The sequence below is a fragment of the Danio aesculapii genome, chromosome 17 (genome assembly GCF_903798145.1).
Source record: "Danio aesculapii chromosome 17, fDanAes4.1, whole genome shotgun sequence".
NCBI classification, from domain to species: domain Eukaryota; kingdom Metazoa; phylum Chordata; class Actinopteri; order Cypriniformes; family Danionidae; genus Danio; species Danio aesculapii.
In genome coordinates this window covers 37,393,233-37,421,198 of record NC_079451.1, presented here as the reverse complement: position 1 = coordinate 37,421,198, position 27,966 = coordinate 37,393,233, and the positions used below count along the sequence as shown (strand labels likewise).

The 27,966-nt window shown below is 34.5% G+C and overlaps 1 protein-coding gene across 1 annotated transcript; it reads right to left on the bottom strand.

Moving 5' to 3' along the window:
* Positions 1-149: 149 nt before the first annotated feature.
* On the bottom strand, positions 150-26,978 carry fyna (FYN proto-oncogene, Src family tyrosine kinase a). Its single transcript, XM_056476845.1, has 13 exons — positions 26,792-26,978; positions 23,841-23,928; positions 20,795-21,051; positions 19,368-19,464; positions 17,242-17,340; positions 16,970-17,073; positions 15,022-15,171; positions 12,694-12,858; positions 12,311-12,490; positions 9,288-9,364; positions 9,044-9,197; positions 5,861-5,992; positions 150-1,702 (listed from the first exon to the last, which is right to left on the bottom strand). The coding sequence occupies exons 3-13, from the start codon at positions 21,039-21,041 to the stop codon at positions 1,494-1,496; spliced, it is 1,614 nt and encodes a 537-aa protein (XP_056332820.1). The 5' UTR covers positions 21,042-21,051; positions 23,841-23,928; positions 26,792-26,978; the 3' UTR covers positions 150-1,493.
* Between the last annotated feature and the right edge of the window lie 988 nt (positions 26,979-27,966).

The following is a 27,966-nucleotide window of genomic DNA, read 5'->3' as shown; positions in this document are numbered from 1 at the left end:
ACTGCTTAAATATATTAAAGCAATTATTTAAATAAAAAATTACATTTCGAGTACTTGCCAAACAATGCGTAATTATGCGTTTGATGTCAGGGGATGGAAAAAAAAAACGAAAGGTTTAAAGAAATGGATTTGAATATGACACTTTATTCTAAAAATGTTTTTGTGCATAAACGAAAGGAAGCAATTAAATAAACACAATATTTATGAATTAATTCAAACATAGATGGTACAAAAATAAATGTGAAAAATTATGAGGTTGGATTGGAACACAAATGCAGCACATCATTTAAACGATAGGCCCAAATAAAAGCAGGCTTCGGTTAAAACCCCTTATCCTATCCAAAATATTGACTGAAATCAACAACGAAGATGTAAAGAGTAGCTGAACGACCACTCTTGAAATATGGCTCATGCCGATACCGTCGCAATGACGTATGTTCACAGAGAGGTCTGTCGATTCCTTAACGCGACAAACAAAAGCAAAGAATCACCCAATAATGAATATTCAGACATGTCGTTTTATCGTAAAAGAGAAAACGAGGGGCAAAAAAAACAAGGCAGCCCAGCGATGAGAGTTATCTTGAGTGAAGTTCTACAATTTGATAATATTTCTCTATGAGTTTAGTCGTGTTATTTTATAATGCATGATATTGTGAGATACACTGAATGGACTTTTTATTTTCTCTCACAACAGTAAGGTATGTTAGCAGTCATTTTATCTTATTTGCAGGAAAGATGCAGTTATGGTCAAGCATAATGCCCACTTGGTCTCGTACTATTCTGATACATACATTGCTCTATCGTTAATCCAAAGTGACTAAATAGAAAATGCACTCGTCCTAAGAAGCAGAAAACGAAAAGAGAGACACACTGAGCGGGTGCAAAATAATCAGGCCCAGCAAACTCACTAAAACCAGTGCGGACGTCATTACCTTCTGTGAAAACCCACAATAATGTGTCAGAAATGCTACCTATGCACTGCTGTATGTCTTTTGTTGTTGTTGACATGTACAGTTAATTCAATATACAATTGACAGAATTCATTTAAGGGTTAAAAGAGGCTGGTCAACGTCCTACTGGAAGTGTCAAGGATGTCCAGAATCGTTGGTAATATTAAAACGGTTGATCTGTTGGTCGTACTTCCCTCACAGCGTCGACTTTTTTTTTCTTCCTCGGCCTGGATAAGAACGCAAAACAGCATTATAAAAAGTAATAAAACAAGCCAAATACAAGGGAAAACTAAACACACTATTTACACTACATACAAACAAGCCTTTCTTATCATTAATCGTGATGGACGTCTCCCCGGAATACTATTTTTGGCTTTACTGACAGATAAAATGCGATCGCATGTCCGTTTTGTTTTTTTTTTCGTCAATGGAAGATGGATTGGGTCGAGATGGCACAAAACCTGGAAGCTTTACTCATCAAACGCTCAGTCTTTTTTTTTTGAAGGGCAGTCTGTTGTGGCACTCTACACTGGGGCTCTGTGTTTAGAGGTTGTCCCCGGGTTGGTATTGTGGTTCAGTGGCAGTGAAGTAATCCTCCAGGAAGGCTTGCAGATACTCAAAGGTGGGCCGCTCTTCTGGGTCCCTCTTCCAGCACTGGAGCATGAGCTCATGCAGGGAGCTGGGACAGTCCTGAGGGCAAGGCATCCTGTAACCACGCTCCACTTGCTCCAAGACTTCCCGGTTGTTCATGCCTGAGGGACAAATCAAAAGCATGTGCTCTCTTAAACTTGGGGGGAAAAAAAACGCAAAGGGGCTCATAAATTCCTGTATGATGCTGGGTTGTAATTCATTCTCTAATTTAAGCGTTTAAAGTAAAAGTTCAACCAGAACATTTCAAACCTTTTTGTTTCTTTTGTGGATCACAGATAAAATATATATTTTGTTCACCATACAATGTTAGTCTATGGCAGGGGTGACCAACCCTGTTCCTGGAGATCAACCTTCCTGCAGATTTCAGTTGCAACCCATATCAAACACACCTGCCTGTAATTATCAAGTGCTGTTGAGGACCTAATTAATTGGTTCAGGTGTGTTTGATCAGGGTTGGAGCTGAACTTTGCAGGAAGGTCGATCTCCAGGAACAGGGTTGAGCACCACTGGTCTATGGGGTACAAAATAGCATTGATTATCATAAGCTAGATTTAAAGGTGCTGTATGGAAGTTTATTTACTCTTATAAAACATAAAAATACCATAATATGTTTGTAGCAAGCAGCAACATCCAGCTTGTGAAGCTAATACGGAAGTAACTGAAACTGCAATGCGACTGGCCTTTGGAGACTGGCTCCAGAATCTCCAGATGTTAACCGACTGCAATGCTAATTGGCCAATTTTACAGCTGATAAAAACATGTTTACAGCCTTGGATTTGGTGCATATAGATAATATTGCCCTTCACGAGAACTGTGATAGATATATATATATATATATATATATATATATATATATATATATATATATATATATATATATATATATATATATATATATATATATATATATCACATGCTTGCCGTCACGTCATTTTAGCTGATTCTGGCTGATTAGCAACTGAGCTCAGCAAACACATCGTATTTTTGTTTTGTTTTTTGTGGCTTTACACTGTCAAATCCTATTTGGGATTATTTCTTACAATTATCAGATGATATGGCATGCTGTGTGCACTTAATTGTGCTCACAAACCATTCACGTGACATTTTCAAGCAAGTGTAATTCTTATTCTTGAAAACTCCTGAACAGTCGTCTGAAAAATTGTCATACAGTGTAATGCCTGGATTTCATAAACAGCCTTGCATTTACTAACAGACTATATTTTAAGTATTTGGAAATAATTTGCAATTTTGTCCTGTAGAACACATATAGTATACAGCATATGTGGTTAGAACACAAACGGATCGCAGGTAATGAAGTGTTTATGAAGTGTTTTTTCTTTATCCCAAAGAAAAACTCATCGAAGCTAAATGCAAGCAGGGATCTGTAGCTTCGCTTATGCTCATGCTTTGCCCACTTTTGGTTAATTTTCGTTAAAACTGGCGATGGTTGGCCTTGCCCACTGCTACTTATTTTAAATTACATATACAATTCTTGAGGTTTTTGAGGGGGACAACTTAATTATTTCATGTTCAGTCCACTTAAATTTGTAAAAACTAATAAGTTAACTTAATTCCTTCATGTTGTCACAAAACAAACCGATTGTGTGGAACCCAGCTTTTTTTTAGTGTAAGCTAAACTTTTTTTCTGATGCTAATGTTTATTAAACAATGCTATAGTCAATTATTCACCTTTGAAAATGTGCTTTATGTGTCGGCATGTCTGTCTTTGTTTTCGTCTCTATAACCACTGCCAGTTTGCCTAATTATATTTCTGCACACCAGCATGCCTTAGTGGAAGACAGTGTATTTACTTGCCTTTTTGTCAATATATGCGGGGCTGACAAACATGTGACCTCTAGAGGACCGTAACAGCCTCCGATATTAGGTTATTAGGATATTAGGTTTTTAGTCATTCATTCATTTTCTTTTCAGCTTAGTCCCTTTATTAATCCAGGGTCGCCACAGCAGAATGAACCACCAACTTATCCAGCACATGTTTTACGCAGCGGATGCCCTTCCAGCCGCAACCCATCACTGGGAAACATCCATAAACACTCATTCACACAAATAGGAGCACCCGGAGGAAACCCACGCAAACATGCGGAGAACATGCAAACTCCACACAGAAACGCTAACTGACCCAGCTGAGGCTCGAACCAGCGACCTTCTTGGTGTGAGGGGAACGTGCTACCCACTGCTCCACCGCATCGCCCCATGTTTTTAGTTTACAAACAATATTAATATTATAAGTTTACAACATAAATATTAGCTCATCAGCTTAGATGACAATAGAAACAGATAGAGTGCCTGTGGTGGTGCAGCCGTTTGACGTCCAAAACAATGGCAGCCCCAATAGTCCAATGGTCTATAAAACGTTATTAAAAAATAATGTAACGTATAATGTACATATTTCATTAAGAGACATCATTTACATTTTATTAAGGCATACAAATAAATATTGAGGGTTCCGTTTAAAGCACCTGTGAAATTAAAATAAAGTTTTTTTATAGATAGTATCAGCATATTAGTCTAAAGGATATCTATAATCTAGTGTGCTACTGTCACAGTTTATGCTTTATTTCATCCTTCTTCTTCTTATTATTATTATTATCATTATTATCATTGTGTTGAAGTTTATTGATTAATAATTGATGTTTCTTTCCTTTTGAGGATAACTCCTCCTTGCACCTGCAGCTCATTTAGACTGGTGGCTTTAAAAGCGGAAACCGAGAGTGTCGGGGTGGCTCTTCGTCTTCCATCGCGTGTCTGACTGATCCTCCCAATCTTTGCTCTCATAAGAGTATGACCTGTACTTGTTGAGAATCTCTACGTATCTTGTCCTGATGAAGGTCTGAGACTTTTGTGCGCGTCTTGTGCAGCCGCTACTGCGGAGCCATGCATTACCGTTTATTTAACTCCTTGTTGATTTATGTTTTCTCTATGCTTTTTATATGTTTTATTCATGTTTTGTGTAAGTTTGTTTGTTTAAGTAATTGTTTCGATTGAGAAATATTGTTTAATTAATTATCTATATTTTTGTTGCCACTATTTTGATAGGATACTTGTTTTCTGGTCTCTAAATAAGTAGTGAATTGTACTTCTGAGATTCGTGTCCTTTTATGTTGCTAACCCCTTCCCTAGACGAGCCTTAAAAAACTGGGGTTTGTAACAGCTACAAATTGGGATTAAGAAGATATAAACATTGAAAACATGAGGTTTGTCACTTCCTCCTGAATGGATCAATGACTTTTTTTTTTTGACATCACCTCATACTTCAGTTTCTGACCAATCAAATGCTCTGTAGTATCAGACATGTTCCGCAAATTTCATGAATATAAATTATGTGCCGTGCATTTTCCCCTCAATAACAAAATAAACATACAATTATAATTACAGCCATGACAATACAGTATTTATGAAAGCATCTGATAATAGATGTTTGTATAACCTCACCAATTCAGCACTATAAGCACTTTATACAGTATACTGTTCATATTAATAGGAAGAAACAGGGCTTTGCATACATACAAAAAGCCCATTAATAATTGGATTAATGATTCAGGTTTAAATAGAAAGAGCTCGATCGATCTGCACCTTCTAATCTGAACTAAAATGTGTAGTGTAGACCTTAAATAATCTGATCAATAGGAAATAAAATAGAAGCATAAAAACTCTTGAATCTGAATGCATTCTCAATTGCAATCAATAAATAATTCACATGTGCTTATGTCTTTCAAATGTACATATGTTTACTTGCTCTTACAGACGGGGGATCAAAGGAGACTCTGAATTATCGAAAATATTACATGTCTTTTATGAGATGTTATCAAGGCTACTGGGCTGGAATATATGTGACACAAAAACAAAGATATGAACTGGACTGTTAATATAAACAATATAAATATATGAACTGGTTAATATAAACTGAATAACCACAATATGAAGTTCTACAAAGGCATTTTTTTGTGTTCATACGGGTCTGGACTAATATTAGATGAGATTAACCATTGAGTATTTATTTTTATCCTTTAATGAAAGTCAATGATTACCAGTTTCTAACATTCTTCAAAATATCTTCTTTTATGTTCAACGAAAGAAAAAAAAAGCCTTTGGAAGCACTTGAGGGAGGGCCAATAATGAGTAAGGTTTCATTTTTGGTTGAACTATCACTTTCAGAATTCATTTTACTTAAAATAGTAAACTTTCTTCATTAACTTTATTAGCAATCTAATAATGCATCGGCCAGCATCAGATCTCACCTGGATAGGGCACGCGTCCTTTGGTGACCAGCTCAGTGAGTAGTATTCCAAATGACCACACGTCTGACTTGATAGTAAACCGTCCATAGAGCGCTGCCTCTGGAGCCGTCCACTTTATTGGGAACTTGGCACCTGCAACGGAACACTGGATTTATGGATGTGATCTCGAAATGTGACCTACTTGCGAACTGGGCAATGTTACCAGCGAAATTACAGATTTAACTCTGTTGAATACACAGCTATGTCATTTGTTAAACGACTTGTAGGGCGATGTCATCTAAATTACTTTCAAGATGTTGCCATGTTGAAATTTTGCCATATATGTAATAAAAAAGTCTCCTATGAACTAATGTATTTATTCATTTAAAAACCTTGATAAACAAATGTGGCGCACTTTCATGAATGCATTCACAGTCTTAAAATAATTATGACAGTAATTGTGCATTTCTTTGGCGCTTCTGTTGAATGTTTTTAAATGTATTTATTTTTTTCCACAGTATATTCATTCATTCATTCATTCATTCATTTTCTTTTCGGCTTAGTCCCTTTATTAATCAGGGTTCGCCAAAGCAGAATGAACCGCCAACACATCCAGCATATGTTTTACGCAGCGGATGCCCTTCCACTTGCAACCTAGTACTGCATTCACCCTCATACACTACGGGCAATTTAGTTTATTTAATTCACCTATACCACATGTCTTTGGACTGTGGGCGAAACCTGCACCCTTCACAGTACATATATTGCTAATATTCACAAACATATCCAGGCTGGAAAAGCATTTTGCAAAGCCACTTTAGTAAACACTTTTTCTACTCTGTGATTTGTTTAGTTTTTTCTTAATTTTTGAACTATGTCATACTGTAGAATCTAAATATTTAATGCTAAGAACAACAATAATAATATCTAGAAAAAAGAAGAAATTGACAGAAATTAGAGCAGTATTTTTTGCATCTTGCAACAAATAAAAAATGTCATGACTTACTTCACATGAGTATATTTTGCTGCACTTTTCATTATAAATTAAGTTGCTTTTAAACAACAATTAAAACCAAAACCAGCTTTAACTGATAGAAAGTTGCCTTAAAAAACTAATTTTACAGTGGATTGTTTTTGTTCTTGTATTTGTATGTTTTTAAGAAAGAAACATTTTGACACAAGCTGAAAGTGAAAGATAATGTAGTGCTGACTGTACTCAATCTGACACTAATGTTACAAGGTTTGAGTAACAATGTTTTGAGATATTGATTTTTCTGTTACACACACATTTGATAAATACTTATACATTTATTTTTCAAAAAAATAGTGTTTCAGTAATGAGAGATAAAAAAACAGACAGAAAATAACCTGTTATTTCAAAATGATTCTGTTCATTCATTCATCTTCCTTCGGCTTAGTCCTTTTATTCATCAGGGGTTGTCACAGCGGAATGAACCGCTAACTTATCCAGCATATGTTTTACAGCGGATGCCCTTCCAGCTGCAACCCAGAACTGGGAAACATCCATACACACTCATTCACACACATCCATTACGGCCAATTCAGTTTAGTTAATTCACCTATACCACGTGTCTTTGGACTGTGGGGGAAACTGGAGCACCCGGATGAAACCCACACGAACACGGGGAGAACATGCAAACTCAGGTTTTCGGCAGATTTCATTAAGTCAAATTTAAGACTTTTTAAGACCCTTTTAAGACCATTATGAATTAAATTTTAGACTTAAACATGTAAATGCTAAACACTAATGATTTTTTTAACGGTCCAGTTTGCAACAAAATAAATAAATAAATAAATAAATAAATAAATAAATAAATGTAATTATTTCTTAGTGACGGGGCGACATGGTGGCGCAGTGGGTAACACAATGGCCTCACAGCAAGAATGAGCCTCGGCTGGGTCAGTTGGTGTTTTTCTGTATAAAACATATGCTGGATAAGTTGGCGGTACATTCCGCTGTGGCAACCCCTGACTAATAAAGAGACTAAGCTGAAAAGAAAATGAATGAATGAATGAATGATTGAATGAATTTCTCAGCGACATACTTTAATGTGTCAAAACAAGTAAACTGTAGTGGTATACACATTTTCACCATAATATTTCTTTATTTTTTTAAATGACAAGTTTTACATTGTTAAAATTATATTCATTGTGGAGGCAATTACATAAATAATCAAAAATATATATTTGTGGCTTTTGGTCCAAATTGATTGAGTTTAACTTCTATTCAACCTAATGCATTTCTGTTATAAAACTTTAAGTTTCATGCCTATTTATAAGTATTATGTCTAGTCCCTTTATTATTGTGAATATTTTTTTTGTATAAATGGAAGATAATGTAAAGGGATATATTGCTCTGTTATTATCATGATGAACTGTGTAATTGTTTTGAATTTTCTTTCCCTGATTTTATTAAGATGGATTGTTGGTGATTGGATGGATGGAAGCTTTACTAGGACAGAGGAAAATTAAGACCTATTTAAAACAATTTAAGACACACAACACAATATTTCAGTGAATTTAAGACTTTTTAAAGCCTATAATTTTGTTTTAGAAATGTAAGACATTTTAAGAGTTTTTAAGACCCCACGGATACCCTGAAACTCCACACAGAAATGTCAACTGGCCCAGCTGGGACTCAAACCAGTGACCTTCTTGCTGTGAGGCGACAGTGCTAACCACTGAGCCACCATGTCGCCCCAATGATTATGTTTTGCAGTGCAAATCACCAAACAAAAACATTCTAGGTGGAGTATTAAAAAATATATTAAATAAATAAATATGAATATGAAATTTTAAAAAATATATATAAAATGTAGCCCATGACCCCCTTAATGTTTCTGAATAAATTAGAGCAATATTTTTGCATCTTGCAATAAAGACCAAATATCATGTGACGTCCTTTTACATGTGGATATTTTGCTACACATAAATCACGTTGCTTTAAAACAACAATTAATGCTGCAAAATATCCAGATGTACAGAAATTTAGGAGATTTACAGAAACTTAAGTACTTCAACATCCTGCAAAGGTCATATGACTTAAAAACAACATATTACTGTAACTCTGCTGCTTATACTCCAATAAAATAGTTTGAAGTGAATGAAAATAGTGATGCTTTTTGGGGGTTAACTAAGCCTATAAAGCAAAGAGTCGCTACAAGTTTGGAGTGTAAGCCTCACCTTGTCGTGCTGTGTATTCATTGTCTTCTATTAGTCTGGCCAGTCCAAAATCTGCAATCTTGCACACTAAGCTGTCACCGACAAGTATATTGGCAGACCGCAGATCTCTGTGGATGTAGTTCATCCTTTCGATGTAAGCCATGCCAGCAGCAACCTAAAAGAGAAATATTGAGATGTCCTGTGGTGTGGTAAGTGCTTTCTGAAACCAGATCCGATTAGGGGATTATCAAAACATTTTACTCACCTGAGCAGCCATGTCCACTAAATTTGGCAATTTAAGCCCACGTCCTTCACCATCCTTCAGGAAATCTAACAGACTACCTGAAAACCATTAAAAAAATTTGGTAGTCATTTTGTTTCTATTAAACATCATTTAAGGGGATAGTTCACCAATATTTGTCATCATTTACTTAGCTTTAACTTGTTTCAAACCTTACAAGTTTCTTTATTTTGTTAAAAACAAAAGAAGATATTTTGAAAAATGCTGGAAACCTGCAACCATTGACTTCCATAGTGTTTTTCCTACTATGGAAGTCAATGGTTACAGCTTTTCACCATTCTTCAAAATATCTTCTTTTGTGTTTAACTGAAGAAATAAACTCATGAAAATTTGGAACCACTTGGGGGTGAGTAAATAGTAAATCAATGTTAGATTTAGGTGAACTATCCCTTTAAGTATTAGAACTCAAAACTTGCTCCGAAATCAAATTTTGCTTAAAACTAAGTTTACATAAAAAAATGTTTTAGAATTAATTTGTTTTTTAAGCAAGAAACATTTTGACACAAGCTGAAAGTGAAAGATAATGTTGTGCTGACTGTACTGGATCTGACACTAATGTTACAAGGTTTAAGTAACAATGTTTTGCGATAATGATTTTTCCGTTACACACCAATTTGATATGTACTTATTTATTTTGAATATAACTGAATGTGGGTGGTGCAGCGGCGCAGTGGGTAGCGCTGTCGCCTCACAGTAAGGTCGCTGGTTCGAGCCTCGGCTGGGTCAGCTGACATTTCTGTGTGGAGTTTGCATGTTCTCCTCATGTTCATGTGGATTTCCTCTGAGTGCTCTAGTTTCCCCACAAGTCCAAAGACATGCAGTATAGGTGAATTGGGTAAGCTAAAACTGTATGTAGTGAATGAGTGTGTATGGGTGTTTCCCAGTGATGGGTTGCAGCTGGAAGGACATCCGCTGCATAAAACATATGCTGGATAAGTTGGCGGTTCATTCCGCTGTGGCGACCCCTGATTAATAAAGGGACTAAACCGAAAAGAAAATGAATGAATGAATGAATAAGTGTTTCAATGATAAGATAAAAAAAACAGACAATAACCTATTACTTCAAGATAATTAGATTTTTTGGTGTAAGCTAACATTATAAGTGGAATATTAAAAAAAGATTTAAAAATACAGCTCATGACCCCATTAATGTTTCTGAACATTTATTGCTTTTAATGATATTTAATGCTATTTAAAATCCTTGCTTGCTATTTGAAAATATTTTAAATGTAATTTATTTCAGTGATTGAAAGCTGAATTTTTAGTATTGTTACTTAAGTTGTCAGTGTCACATGATCCTTCAGAAATCATTCTAATATTCTGGTCTGGAAAATGTCTTACTATTATCAATGTTGAAAACTTTTTAAATCAGAGATGCCCAAACTAGAGCCTGCGGGCCAAAGTTGGCTCATGATAACTTTTGATTTGGCCCGCCATCCCATATGGAGAATGATGGTTAGGGGTTTTGTAATGCCTTTAATAGAGATTGTCATTTCTAAATTAACATAACCTTTTGTTGTGTTATTGCTGAGCTACAAAAAACCTAACTTAAATTAAATGTTTCAATTAAATGGTCAGATTTTTAAAAATGTACACACTCCATGGGTAGAGAACAATGCACAAGACTTTGACTAGTGTGTTTAGAATCGAACTCCATTGTGTTCTAAATATGTTCATTATGAAATATAAAATATATTAAATATAAAAAAGCATTAGTTAATATGAAGTAATCTTTTCTATTTAATTTTAAATATTATTAAATAAATTATGCATTGCTACTTTAATGTAATACAGTTTTTAATATTTAACTCCGGCCCACAGCCCTCAATCAGGTTTAATCTTCGGCGCTTTATAAGAAAAAGTTTGGGCACCCATGGTTTAAATCGATAGTTCACCCAAAAATGAAAAATCTGTCATCAGTTACTAAGCCTTCACTTGTCACCAACCTGTTTGAGTTTCTGTTTTCTGTTGAACTTTGAAAAATGTTGGAAACCTGTAACCATCGACTTCCATAGTATTTTTGTTTTCTTACTATGGAAGTCAATAGTTACAGGTTTCCTAATTTTTTTTAAAGAACTTATTGACAATAACCATTGACTTTCATAGCATTTGTTTTTCCTAATACAGGGTATATGCAGGAATCCTACAGGTAATCTCAATACCTTTTTAAGACTTTTTGAAGACCTTCTCAGAATATTTTAAGACCTCATCGCCACTTCAGGTTCTAATCAGTATCAAACATTTCACTTAAACAGTTGTTAATAAACAGTTGTAGTTAAATAAATCAATGGAGCACAACCATGCAACAGAACTCAGATAAGCTTGGAAGAAACAAAGCTTGAAAGAATAAATTACGCGGTTGTTTTCAGCTGTTTAAACTCATCTTTCTCCAACCAGGAGTACGCAAACTTGCATTTTCCTATTTTGCCGTCTCTTTCGCTCTATGGTTTTGCTACATGTGGAGAGCGTCACATCATCTTCCTGCGTTTGTCGCAAAATACTTGACATCACACGGACAGAGGAGCTTGGCTGGACGCGCCCCAGCCTGAACCAATCGTGTGGATCGAGCACGCTGTTGTTAATATTAGGAGGAAAATAAATATATTTATGCTTTTTTGGAGTCAAACACTTTGGACAAAATTTAAGACCCCTTCAGAACACAGTTAAGTAATTAATTAAGTAATTAATTTTCTCATAATTGATTTATTAACGTTTAATACTTTTTAAGACCCCGCGGACACCCTGTAATATGGACGTCATTGGTTACAGGTTTTGAACATTTTTCGAAATATCTCATTTTGTGTAAGAAAATAGAAACTCATAAAGGTATGGAACCACTTGAGGGAGAGAACATATTGAGTAAATTTTCATTTTTGGGTGAAGTATAACTTTAATATTTTTAGTGAAAGCCATGACGCTATTTTCCAGAACTCCTTCAAAAGAGCAGTCTTTATATTTAGCACTCCTGTTTGCGAAGCCATTCCCACCTTTGCTCATATATTCTGTCACAATGTAGATGGGTTCTTCAGAGACGACCGCATACAGCTGCACCAGCTTGTCATGCCTCAGTTTCTTCATTATCTGAGCCTCCTCCAGGAATGACTCTGGGGACATTGTGCCTGGTTTCAAGGTCTTCACTGCCACTTTAGTGTTGCCGTTCCAAGTGCCTGCCATTCAGAGAGAGATGAGATTTCATACTGAGTCACAGAATCCTTAAAGGAACTACGCATAAATCCCTCCAAGACGGCTGGCTTTCTTTTGACAAAAGGAAATGTTCTCTGCTTCCTGACAGGCCTAGATTTATACCCGTGGAATTAATGCATGACTATCAAACTCTTTTATTAGACATGTGCTTGTGGTAATCTCTTACCCATCCAGACCTCTCCGAACTGTCCATTCCCCAATCGTTTGATGAGCTGAAGTGACTCCCGTGGGATTTCCCATACATCTTTGGTTTTGACGGACAGGTCTGCGAGGCGGGGCATGCCTTTATGGCACGGGACTATTAAACGGCAACAAAGTCCTGCAGCCCGGGCTGAATAAAGAAATGGTAACAGATTACACTGTTAGTTTAGCATTTAAAATCAACACATTTTTTAACACAATAAGGGATGTGAAAATATTGCAGTTTTAATGATGATCATAATATACTTTTTAGTTGTTGTCGGACCATATAAAAATATTATTGCACATATGATAATACATGCTAAACACTTACACGTACTTTGTTTCATTCATACACAACACTGGAGGGCGCCCTTGCATGGAAAGTTTGCAAGCAGAACTCATAGGAGTCAAATACCAATAAGATGCATTGTTAAGTCGCTATAATGCAAATGGGCTGCATTTAATAAATGTACAAATATTTTAAACTTGTATCGTTTACATTTTTATTTCTATAATATTAACATATTTATTCCTATAGAATTATCAAATGACAATAACAAATAAGAAAATGTCACCATTTATTCACTCTCCACTTGTTTCAAACTTGTTTACATTTCTTTCTTCTGCTGACACAAAGGAAGATATTCTGAAAAATGTTGGAAAAAATAGCTATTGACTTTCACAGTATTTTTACTATGGATGTCAATGGCAGCTTCTTTCCAACATTCCTCTGAATATCTGGTCTTGTTTTCAACAGAAGAGAGAACTTAGTTTAAAAATTCATAAATGTTTAGAACCATTTGAGTTTGAGTAAATTGTGAGAAAATATAATTTTTTTGTGTGAACTATTCCTTTCAAAATTAAAACAGAACTTAAAAACTAGTTAAGCAACCTAGAAATGTCAAGTCAAACTTCATTAATACAAAACAAAACAAGCTCTCTGTAGAAGACAAAGATATTTTACAAAAGATGTACAGTATGTCTGAATTTTCAGTATTCATATACTGTAAGACTAGTTAAAAACTACTTCTCTGGCCTACTATATACAGCTAGATTCTAAAGTGTGCATCTGATGGACACTTTACTATCTCATGAGGCCGCGAGAGAGGATTTATGAATGCTAGTAAAGCGGTGTGATTGATGCAGATAGGTCACAGGACAGTAACAACATGGCTAATGTACTACGTCTAAATTTCATCCACACTATACACGTTCATTCTTTACAGAAACCATTTAAGCAGTTTAATAGTTTAGTTAGATAATTACTTGTATATAACTTTGAATGCAGTCGTTCAACAATCTTTCTAGCAGAATAAAATGCAGATAGAAATGTTTTGAATCACAAAACTAGGATTAAAATCAACAAGCTCTACTGTAAATTCAGCAACAGTACATGGTTTGTTTGTGTTCTTCAAGCTTTCTTAAGCATGTTTGGCTGCAGTTTATTTTAAGGTAAAATTCTTGCTATCAACAAACTATTAACTGACTTATAGTTCAATAAACTCCTAATTTGCTGCTTATTATTAGTAGTAAGCTAGTAGTCAGGTTTAGGTATTAAGTAGGATTAGCATGTAAAGATCATGCAGACATATAAATATACAGCTAAAATCTTAATAACAGGCTAGAAATAAGCAATAAAAAATAGTGCGAATTGGTACTTAAAGTGTTCCCAAATATTTATAAAGATAATATATGATGTATTTATAATGAAATGCTATAACCAAGACCACATTTATCTATACACTGCAAATAATATAGAAAAATATTATAGTTTCGGCTAGATTTTGTTAAATCCACATCAGGAATCCACATCAGCTTCCTAAAAGAAATTATTTCAAACGCTCGACTGATGCTATAATGTGAGGTATGTCAAAATAAGCTATTATTTTCATATATTGTTGAATTTTGATGATTTGCCAAGCGAAAATGGTTTCAACCTCCTCTGTTAGTGTAAAGCACTTTGAATTGCCATTGTGTATGAAATGTGCTATATAAATAAACTTGCCTTGCCTTCCTTGCCTATTAAGTGTAATATTTCCTTTCTTATGCAATAGTGAAAATTTATTGGCCAGAAGAAAAAATAAATAATAAAGAATATTTAAGTTTAAATTAAATTTAACTGAAATCCCATGATTGTTTTCTTCTTGACAGACAAAGAAGAGAATAAACCAAAGCAAAGTGAGTGCATAGCGAGTGATTTCTTAAGATATCGCAATATATTGTGAATTCTTCTGGGAATGATAATCATGTAGTAAAAAAAGTGTAATATCATGACAACCCTATAGGTTTAAGCACTTTAATACAGATTTACCAGAATAATGGTGCACAAGCTGCTGAAGAGTTTCAAACTGAGCTCTAGTGGTGATGTAATATCCTCCATTGTCCAGCTTGCGTATTTTGTAGTGCTTCACATGGTCTCCTTTAGTTTCATCCCAGTCCTGTATGGACAATGAATACGCTCCTGGAATAACACACGAGAACACAGGAAATTAGGTGTTTGGGGGTATCAAATGGCAGTAATAATTCTGAGAAGGATATTTAATAGTTTGCTGAACGTTTAACTGGTGTATTGACCTTATTCTTCATGTATGAGCAGGTACAGCCATTGGAATATTTTTGGCTTAAGACTTTCTTGTTTACTTGCATTGATTTTCAGATGTTAAAAACAAGCTTGTTACACTGCTTGATGTTGCAAACTGATCTTTTCCCATTATATTATTCTACTTTTTATGTATAGTCATGAACACACTTGTTTGTTTGTAGAGTAAGTTTGACTAGTCATTTTCCACATGGGTAACTGAATCGGAAGTTCTAAAAGTTCGCCCGTGGTAACCTTCAATTTGGCTCCCCGTTTGAGAAAAGAGTGGTGGGAATGATGGGAAGGTTGGGGTCAAAGTCTTCAACAGAGTTCGTCATTTCTAATTCTAACACAATTGTTTGTTTGTTTAATTGCTGAGCTACAATAAAGCAAACTAAAATTAAATGTTTCAATTATGTTTTGTGAATGAATGTGTGTGGTGTGTGGTCTGGCGCAATATAGCTGCCGTTGCGTCATTCAGGTGGATACTGCACACTGGATGAGGAGATCCCCCCCCCCCCCCCCCCCCCCAATGTGTAAAGCTCTTTGAGTGCCCAGAAAAGTGCTATATAAATGTAAGGAATTATTATTATTATTATCATTATAAAATGTAAAAAATTTATATAATTAATAATACAAATTTGATAAATTAGGAAATGACTATGTCAATTTTAATGTAATAGTCTGGTGTATTTACCTTCGGCCCACCACCCTCAATCAAGTTTGATTTTTGGCCCTTCATAAAAAAAAGTTTGGCAATGTATTTATTTTATTAACAGCACATATATTTCTTAGAACTGCAAAATGTTCAATTCGCCATTACGATAAGCGCCACCTCATGCATATCACTATATTGTCCTGCCCCTATTATTGAATAATCAAATGTAATGCACAATGTAAACACTGTACATTCTTCATTGCTGATCAACAATAATAATCGCAACTCCACATTGCAGATACGGCGAGGGCTATGCAACCACGCGAAGGCTGCGCCGGAGCATAGACGTGCGCTTGACACAGAAGTATAAATCAGCCTTTACATGCAAAAAAAAACCTTTTACACTGTATTGTACTAAATGAAATGTTCTTTCATGCATTCAGTCATTTTCCTTCGGCTTAATCCCTTATTTATTAGGGGTCGCCACAGTGGAATGAACCGCCAATTATTCCGGCATATGTTTTATGCAGCGGATGCCCTTCCAGCTGTAATCCAGTACTAGGAAACACCCATACACACTCACATTCACACACTCACTCATACACTACAGCCAATTTAGTTTATTGAATTCACCTGTAGCGCATGTCTTTGGACTGTGGGGGAAACCGGAGCACCCACGCCAACACAGTGAGAACATGCAAAACCCACACAGAAATGCAAACTGACGGACTCGAACCAGTGACTTTCTTGCTGTGAGGTGACAGTGCTAACCACTGAGCCACCGTGTCACCCTTATATCTGTTGTAAGTCAATTGCATTTTTAATTACAACAAAATTGAAAACAGTTCTAATAAAGTGTAATAATATTTCTGTTTTACTGCATTTTGGCAGCTGTGTCAAATAAATGCAGCCTCAGTGAACATAAGAGACTTCTTCGAAAATATTAAAACTTCTTACCGACCCCAAACATGTTAATGGTAGCATAAACTACAGTATGAATTGGTTTGTGCAAATCCAAATTACCTTTCGTGGTCTCACTCTCCCTTATAAGGAAAGTGCCTCTGGGATTTCCATTTGACAGCAGTTGCCGTTCTGCATCTTTACGGCCTAGTTTTCCAAAGTACCAACTACAAAGGGATACATGGTTCGGTTAACAGTATAACCACAAGACAAAGTTATGTTATTGCATTTGCTCCAATGAAAATAGCATGCAAAAAGAGCAGACATTGTTCTTCAGTACAGTCCAGCTATTTATATTTCGCTTTTGTCTATTTTAGCACTAAAGCGGAACTTACTCTTCTGCCTGTATGGAGTCGACTGGAGCCACATAATTACTAGGTATGTATCCTGTTCCACCTGTAGTGAGAGAGCGTGCCTCCCACCAGTCTCCTTCCCTGATATACAGCAACAGGTGCGAGAGAACATATAAACAATGAAAACACTTCTTGTAGGTCAAGTTTCACTTACAGAGAGGAAAACTGCACACCTAAAACCCCAATGTAAATAGATGAAAATATCTGTCCAAAAGTTTTTAAGATTTTGTTGAACGAATCTGAACTTGTTTTCTTTTTTTATTTATTTCAGCAAGACTGCATTAAAGTTGATATGAGAATACAGTGATTAAAGATTTACTGTTGAAGTCAAAATTATTAGTCTTCCTGCAAATTATTTTTTCCCTTCTCAAATATTTCCCAAATTATGTTTAACAGAGCAAGGAATTTTTCACAGTATTTGCTATAATATTTTTTCTTCTGGAGAAAGTCTTATTTGTTTTATTTCAGCTAGAATAAACACAGTTTTACATTTTTTAAACCATTTTAAGGTCAATATTATTAGCCCCCTTAAGCAATATATATTTTTTCGATTGTCTACAGAACAAACAATCATTATACAATGCGTGATTACCCTACCTTGCCTAATCAACCTCATTAATGTAGTTAAACCTTTAAAATTGCACTTTAAACTTACTACTAGTAGAAAATATCTAGTAAAATATTATTTACTGTCATCATGGCAAAGATAAAAGAAATCAGTTATTAGAAATTAGTTATTAAAACTATTATGTTTAGAAATATGTTGAAAACCAGTTAAACAGAAATTGGGTTAGAAAATATAATAATTCAGGAGGGCTAATAATACTGACTTCAACTGTATACTTCAAATAAATGCTGTTAATGGACTTAAAATTTATCAAAACTATCTGAAAATCATGTGAACGTTTACACAAAAATCATAAGTAGGCATTAATGATGATAATAATTAATAAATAATAATATATTTTTTGCCTGTTTTAATTAGATAGGGCAGTATTTAGACAGGAAGCGAAGTTGGAGAGAGAGAGGGGGGTAGGGTAGGGAAATGTACTCGAGCCGGGATTCGAACTTGGGACGCCTTAACGTGCTACTGCTCCATATGTCGGCGCGCTAACCACTAGGTTATTGCGCCGACTAAATAATAATTATTAATGCACAAATAAGCATTTAGAATGGTTTCTGAATCATAATCTCACACTGAAGATGTTTTCAACTTAAATGTTTAAAAATATATTATATATTTTGAGCTACATTAAAATATAAATTAGACGTTTACATTTTTCACAATATTACATAAATGGAAAAGGCTATATGCACACAGACTTTTAATTTCAGCCAGCCAGCCTCAGCGCTTCTGGTGAACTGTCTGATTTCTTTAAAAATCAGTGATCTTCACTGCCTGATAGATATACTATATGAAGTGGGTCTTAGACAAGACCAGACAAGAAGCACTGCATTAAATTCAGTTTTCCCCATTATGTCTTTAAAATATGACAGTTTATTTTACCCCAGTATTTTCAATGGAGTTTCTGTGTTCGCCTGCTGCTCCAGACGGAGCTAGCGGTTACACGGTCTTTCATCTCATTTAACGCTTGAACAACTAAATGAATGCTTAAGTCTAGTAAACTGGATGTATTTTAATGACATTACAACACAGATGCTGTAAAAGAAACTTTATGAAATTGAAAACACTCAGATTAAGCTTCCACCGGAATTTATCATTGGCTGAAAAACACTAGCTGTGCCTATACCCTATTGTGCTCAGCAGAAGAGACTTCTTTCAAAACCATAATAAATCTTACTGAACCCAAATCATAGTTAAAATTTCAATAGTTAAGCACTTAAAATTATTATTTCAGATATAAATCCAAAATCAAACAAAAATGCTTCGGGGAGTGATTAATGTGTCTATGCTCATGGAAAAGGGATTTAAAAATATAAACAAAGAAAATGATAAGTCCAAGGCACTTGAAAGGTAAGAGAAAAAAAGTGAAAAGGCTTATATATTTATCATTATATTAACATGACAAATTGATTTTTGGTTATTATTTTAGATATTTAAATAGTTAAGAACCGTTTGTCTCATAAAATATGTAGTATATACTCACGTGCTATTTAAAATCTGGAACTTTTCCCCTTTCCTGAAGCTCAGGTCATCCTCTGACCTTGCCTCATAATCATAAAGTGCTACAAAGAGTGTGACTCCTGCAAAAGATGTGGGAAATAACACAAGCTTACTGACAAAGTCAAAAACAATCCATCAATTTATAGAAATATTACAATGTCTCAACAATGTGCAAAACAGAATGCTTGAGAGTAGAGATTCCTGGGATATTTTTATAATGATGATAGGAACAAAATGCAGCATTAGCAACCTATTATACTTCTGTTAAATGTTTCCAGATTTAAAAAAAGGATATTAAATGGGGGAAAGTACGCCAGGAGTTGATTTTTGTTTCATCAGACTTGATTGGATCATAAAAAATGTGCTTGATACCAGAGTCCAGCCAAGAGAAAGGAGTGAAAAAATGAGTGATCACGATGATGTCAGCCAACAAAATAAGTTAATATGGGATAGTTTACCCAAAAATGAAAATATTTTTTTAAATAACAGTCATAAATGTAGGTGTCTGTATTATTCAGTAGAACATTATTAAGGATTTTTGGCTAAAAACATCTGGGTGATTATTAAAATGAAAGTCAATGGCTGCCAGCACTTTGAGGTTAAAAAAAAACCCATACAAACAAAACAAAATGATTTCCTGTTGCTCTCGATGATATATTAAAATGATATCTCACCTAAAATGAAAATGTCATCATTTACTCACTTCTTTAAAACCTATTTGACTTTCTTTCTTCTGTTAAATGCAAAAGAAAATATTTTGAAGAACGCCTTAAACCTGTAACCATTGACTTCCATTGTATTTGTTTTCCTATTATTACAGATTTTCAAGTTTCTTCAAAACAACTTCTATAGATTTTAACAGAAGAAAGAAACCCATAAAAGTTTGAAACCACAAAAGGGTGAGCAAATAGTAAGTACATTTTAATTTTGGGGTGAACTGTTCACATTTAAGGTCTTGTAAAGTTAAATGAATGGTCTGTGCAAGAAACTGAACATTATTTGCAACATTTTTCCTTTGCAAATAGTCCTGAGCACGTTAACAACAGTTATTTTACTTTGACTGTATTTTTTGACCTCAAATAAAGCTGAAAGAAAATGTGTTTTTATCTAAAGAGGCCATTAGCCATTGAATTACACTTAATGAATCACCAAGGAGCAGAGTTTTAATGTTCTGCAGAAAAAAAGTCACCTACATTTTGAATCCCTTAAGAGTGTGTAAAATTAACCGCATATTTTCATTTTTGGGTGAACTATCCCTTTAACAAGAAGTATTATTTCTTCAATGGAATGATGTGGAGCAGTAAAACAGCCACAATACAGTAATGATTACAAAGGGAAGTAAACTCCAGGACAGTTTGATGACATTTCACATTCGAGTACCAGAACAGCTAAGCCTCTAATTAGTTTTACCTGTTCCTCCCCGGGATCGTAGCGTTCCCGAGTGCGACGAAGAGTTCACGCCACCAAACACGGTCACCCCCTGACTGACAGGCGCATGGAAGTTGTTGTAGTTGGGAATAGCGGTGACTCCAAAGCTGGGGTAGTGCTGAGGAGTCGGATCAGACCCATATCGATATCCCGCATGCTGCGAGACGCTAGTTTCTCTGTCGTCTGTGAGTTTGGTTGCCTCTTTGTCCTTACATTGCACACAGCCCATTATCTATATTCTGTGCAGTGAGGAAAGGACATAAATGGAAAAGCAAAATTAAAGTCCTTCAATTTAAGAGAGATATTTAAAAGGAGGTCAGATTCACATACAAAATCAAATGTCTGGAAGTAAACAGTGATTACTTATAAAAAAAAAAGAGACATAAATCAATAATAAAGTCATCAAGTGATGCGGTGAGACAGCAAAAAGTCTGTAATTACAGTGAAAACAAATGAATGTGTTATTCAGTGCATATGTGAAAAAGAAAGAATCTCATAAAAGTGTGAAACCACACAAGTGTAAGTAAATACACTCTCAGAAATAAAGGTACAGGAGCTGTCACTGGGGCAGTACCTTTTTAAAAGGTACATATTTGTACCTGAAGGGTCCATAATGGTACCTCAAAGGTACTTTTTAGGTACATTTGGACACTGATATGCACCTTCGAGGTACCACTGTGGACCCTTTGGGTACAAATATGTATCTTTTGAGAAGGTACTGCCCCAGTGACAGCTCCTGTACCTTTATTTCTGAGAGTGTAGCAAGTAAAAAATTGTAATTTTAAGGTGAAATATCCACCTTTAAGGTCTTATAAAGTGAAATGAATGGTCTGCAAGAAACTGAACATGGTTTACAATATTATCTATATTCTTTGCAGTGAGAAAAGAACATAAATTAATATTAAATTCCTTTAATCTAAGAGAGATATTTAAAAGGAGGTCAGATTCACATTCAATATCAACTGTCTAGAATTAATCAGAGTGATTACTTAAAAAAAGACATAAATCAATGATAAAGTCGACAAGTGATTCAGTGAGACATCTTTGTATTAAGCAAGAAGTCTACAATGAAAACAAATGATTGTTTCATATGTTAAAAAGAAAAAAGAAACTTAAAAGTGTGAAACCACACAAGGGTGAGTAAATAGTGAGGGGAAAAAATGGTAATTTTTGAGTGAACTGTTCCCCGTTAAGGTCTTGTAAAGTGAAATGAATGTGCAAGAAACTGAACATTATTTACAATATTATCTATATTCTTGCAGCGAGGTGAGGACATAAATTAACCTTTAACAAAAAGTCTATAATGAAAACAAATGATTGTGTCATATGTTAAAAAGAAACTCATAAAAGTGTGAAACCACACAAGTGTGAGTAAATAGTGAGTAAAAAAGTTCTTTTTTCGGTGAACTGTCCCCCTTTAGGGTCATGTAAAGTGATATAAATGGCCTGTGCACAAAACTGAACATGGTTTACAATATTATCTATATTCTTTGCTGTGAGGAAAGGATATAAATGAATATTAAATTACTTCAATCTAAGAGAAATATATAAAAGGAGAACAGATTCACATTTAAAATCAACTTAGTAACCAGAGTGATTACTTTAAACAAAAGACGATAAAGTCGACAAGTGATTCAGTGAGACATCTTTGTTTTTAGCAAAAAGTCTATAATGAAAACAAATGATTGTGTCATATGGTAAAAAGAAACTCATAAAAGTGTGAAACCACACAAGTGTGAGTAAATAGTGAGTAAAATTTTTTTATTTTTGGGTGAACTGTCCCCCTTTAAGGTCTTTTAAGGTAAAATGAATGGTCTGTGCAAGAAACTGAACATTAATTACAATATTATCTATATTCTTTGCAGTGAGGAAAGGACATGAATGAACATTAAGTTCCTTCAATTTAAAAGAGATATTTCAAAGGAGGTCAGATTCACACAAAAAAAAAATCTACTGTCTGGAATTAATAAGAGTGATTACTTTAAAAAATGACATAAATCAATAACACAGTCGACAAGTGATTCAGTGAGACATCTTTGTTTTTAGCAAAATGTCTGCATTGAAAACAAATGATTGTGTCATTTTAAAAAGAAAATAGTAAATAGTAAATAGTGTAAATAGTGTATAGTGTAAATAGTGAGTAAAAATAATTCATTTTTGCGTGAACTATCCACCTCTAAGCTCTTGTAAAGTGAAATAAATGGTCTGTGCAAGAAACTGAACATTATTTACAATATTATCTATATTCTATTCAGTGCGGTGAGGACATAAATAAACATTGAATTCCTTCAAATTAAGAGAGATATTTAAAAGGAGGTCAGATTTACATTTAAAATTAAATGTCTGGAAGTAATCAGAGTTATTACTTGATGATAAGTGATTCAGTGAGACATGTTTGGCTTTTTTTTAGCAATAAGTCTGTAATTACAGTGAAAACAAATGAATGTGTTATTCAGTGCATATGTGAAAAAGAAAGAAGAAACTCATAAAAGTGTGAGTAAATAATGAGTAAAAACATTTTACTTTTTGGTGAATTATCCACCTTTAAGGGCTTGTAAAGTGAAATGAATCATCTGTGCAAGAACCTGAACATTATTTACAATATGATCAATATTCTTTGCAGTAAGGAAAGAACATAAATGAATATTAAGAGAGATATTTCAAAGGAGGTCAGATTCACATTTAAAATCAACTGTCTGGAAGTAACCAGAGTGATTACATATAAAAAAGACATAAATCAATAATAAAGGTGATAAGTGATTCAGTGAGACATCTTTGTATTTTTAGCAATAAGTCTGTAATTACAGTTGAAACAAATGAATGTGTCATTCAGTGCATATGTGATTTATTTGATCTTATTTGCAGCATGATTTGTAGAAATGAGTCAATTAATGTGGCGCCGCATTTCTATTTGCTATAATGCCACCAAAGCTTTCCATTTTGATTAACAAGCGTCATGTTTGACAGAAGATTTGAAACGTAACACATGCAGAAAATAAATGAAAGCATATATATTCAGTAAACATACCAAGGCAAGCACTGGGCTACCACAGTGGAGTATTCGCATTCCATTCAATTAAAGATGGGGTGAAAACATCTATGATTTGCTCCTTTGCCTGAGTGGGCAAAAACAAAATCCAGCAATGTTATTTGCAAACTTACAGTACACTGTGTTACAAATACTGCCTACATAGATGCATTGCACATTTCATACTTAAACATGCTTTAATTCAACTGCAGAAAGCCAATAATTCTGGCGAACAAGTCATTCATTGTGGGCACTGTGTCTCAACCACAGCTTTTTCACCACCAAACTACTTTCTTATCTGTATCTCTGAAAACATTGTATATAAAAATAAGCATCACAGCATGAATAGGATGTCCTCAGTATGGGAAACAAAGAGCGAAGTCATAAAAACCTCACCATCTTCACAAATCTTGCATTAAATAATCGTTAAACGTAATTATTAATATACGGATGAAATAACTACACCGTTGTTCTTCTGTGTTTAAATTTGATCAACCAAGGTTTCTGCAAGTTTCACGAACTTAAATTGAAGACTCTTAAAGACATTTTAATACCATTATGAATGAAATTTTAGACTTATACAAGGCAAAATGCTAAAGATTTTCTTTTTGAATATCCCAGTTAGAAAAGATTTTTACTTGCCCTGTCAAAAGTGAATCAAATGTTATACTTTTACAGTAAAAATAAATTTGTTTGAATATTTTTTAATTAATTTTCAAATATATCCAGTTACAAACCCTATAGTCCTTATCAAGAACAGACCAAAACATAGCTGTCCATTACTTCAGTCTACAATAATAATAATTTAATAATAAAAAATGTAGGTCAGGTCAGTATCCTCAGCAGTAAATAAATGGAGAACTTTTAAGCTAATGTTACTTTAAGCCAAGTAATTTATTGCTCTTTTTAAATAAAAAGTTAAAATTTTTATTGAGATGGGTTGTTGGTGATTGTATGGGTGTTAATGGTCAGATTGGGTAGCTATCCATGAACAAATGAAAATTAAGACCTGTTAAAAAGGATTTAAGACCTATAACACAACATTTCAGTAGATTTAAGACTTTCTAAAGGCCTAAAACTTAGCTTTTAACATTTAAGACATTTTAAGACTTTTTAAGACCTTGTGGATACCCTGAAAATATAATTTGCAGCTGAAAATATTATGATAATTTTAAGTATATTTATGAGTTTTTAACCATGTACATTTTTTGTTACTCTTAATTCTTTTTTTATCTGTTTATTAAAACTTTTACAGCTATAACAAGAAAATTTTAAACAAACTTTATTCCTACCCCTACCCTTTAAACAAGTTGAAATTAAATTTATCTGAGAGAGAAAGGAAGAAAAAAAATACAAATAAATAAAAATAAATAAGAAACTTAAATAAATAAATTGCAAAATAAAAAGATTTATTAATTGAAAAAATAAATCAATAAATATAAAAAAAAAACCTGTACAGAATACACATATACCTTGATGACCCAATATTAAAAACATTAATCCTCAGGTATTTGTACAAAGTACTTAATTACATTTGCTTTGCAATTCAAAGGCCCTAAGATTTAGATTGACAGTTGGTAGAGATACTGACATGCTTAGAAAAAAATTACTCTAAATTCTTAACAAAATGCTGTAAAGGTGTCATGATTTTGATTTGACATCCTTTCTGATTACAAATACATTTATTTATTAAAATAAATCCAGAAAATAAAAAATAAATAATACTTTAATAAAGAAAATTATATTTTGTGTAGGGTTGCACGATATTGGAAAAATCTGACATTGCGATATTTTGTTTTACCACGATATTTATTGCGATATGAATATTATTTTACCAGATGACTTGAATAGCTCTATTTGGAAAGATTTCATTCATTTAAACCAACTGGGAAGATCAAATCTTTTTCTATGCAGTGGATCTGCGTAAATAATAATAAATTACAAGCAAAAATCAATAAATAACAGTTCTCTATGGTTTTCAGGGGAGTCTGACAGTATTCAAGTACAGAAATTGGACAATCAAATGTAAAATGACATTGTAATCATTGAATAAATGATAACAAATATACATATATAATAAACTGTGATATGACTATTGCAAATACACACATTGGGATATCGATGCTCAAATGATAAATTGTTCAGCCCTACTTTTGTCTTTAATTTAAGATCTTTAGGATAAATTCTATTTAAATCAGAATCTTTCACCAATAAACGATCATGATTACAAACCTGTTTACAAAGATTGCTATCAGACCTTTCAATTTCAGGAATTAATAACTATAGCATGATAAACTCAAAATGATTCGAATGCACATCTCTGAGACTCAAATCTTTTTAAATCATTTCCATGACATTTGTAGTTTTATTACTTCCCCAGACTAAAATTCTCATGACCACGTTGACCCTGTACTTATCATTCTGGATGCATTAAAGAAGGCAATATAAGAGAAAAGAGCTTTTGTGCCTCAGGTCTACTGCATATGCATTCTAACAGACATAAAGAAGCTACAAATCGCATAAAAAAATAATTAAAACAAACAATAAAATCCGTTTAGTCACACAACAGCTTGCGTGTTGAGGTCGTAAACCCTGATAAAGGGTATTGTATGATTTCATTCTATCATAAAATGACTACTGTCCAGTGACAGAGGCCTTATTCTTCCATTCAGTTGTGTACATAAGGCTTTTTCTGCTGCGCATCAATCCTGCTGCCAGAGACGAGCGCTTAGGAGCTAAAGCATCACACCGTCCTTACACAAAATGCATTCATTGTCGATGCTGAACATACATGAATATAATGCGGTTGGTAAAGAGAAAGCATCACGTTTAGTCCGTCCGCACTAGCATCATTAACGCCTCCATCCTTTCCATTAACCACGATATCCATTGGACACAAATCGGCTGCACCAAGTGTATCAAAAAACGCCAGACCATAAAAAAATACTTACCACGAGAGGGGTCGCCTGAAGTGTGTTTGTGTTTCACCGCAAAGAGAGAATCGAAAATAGGTCATTTGCAGACGGCTTCTTCTATTAATAAAATCTCGGTGAATTATGAAAATAACAACATTGGCCCTGACGGTTCAGGCTGCTCCTGTCGCCGAGTGTAACAGATGATGGCGTTGCTGAGGCGGATTCTCTGGGGACCGAGGGTGTGATTGACAGCGCGTTCAGCCAATCAGGTGGCGCAGAAGACGCCTGCGTGCGTGCGCATATTTTTGCCTCCTCGATGGTCCTTTCTTGCTCCTACTATGCAGCGTGGGCTCAGCTGTGGTGGTGGTTACTATAGGAAAACAACTGTCTGCTCATGCTCCACAAATCTGTCTGTAATCGTCGACAGCCTTTAATAATAATAACACCGTTAATTTGGTGCGTAGACTGAGTTCAGAAGCTTGTGATCGACGAGTGTTGTGAGTGAGGCACACCTGCTTTTTTAGACACTCTGGAGAATTTCGGTTAATTAGAAACGGTTTGGGTGGGAAAGTATTTAGTGTGTAGCCTGCCAAAACGGAGTCCTGTTATCAAAACACTAAATTCAGCCGTATGCAAATCTCTTTAACTGAAACGTTGGACTGCTTTTTCGAGAAAAAGGGCAAGTCATGACATTTACATTTATATTTACATACAGCACATAAACAATCTCCTCTCTCTCTCTCTCTCTCTCTCTCTCTCTCTCTCTCTCTCTCTCTCTCTCTCTCTCTCTCTCTCTCTCTCTCACACACACACACACACACACACACACACACATAGTTGTGGGGACAAAAATGAGAGACCACAATTCTCAGTTTCTCTGAATTTATTAGGTAAAATGTCAGTATTTTATATTGTGCACTAGCTCACAAAAGTCTTGTCATTGATCCCACTTGTAAGAGCAACAAATAATAACTTGACTTCTACTTGATCATTTGGAAAAGTGGCAGAAGGTAGATTTTTCAATCATCACAAATAATGCAGAAGACCTACTGGAACTCGCATGGACCCAAGATTCTCATAGAAATCAGTCAAGTTCGGTGGAGGAAAAATCATGGTTTGGGGTTACATTCAGTATGTAAAAGATCAGCAGAGTGAATGGCAACATCAACAGCCTGAGGTATCATGACATTTGTGCTACCCATTACATTACA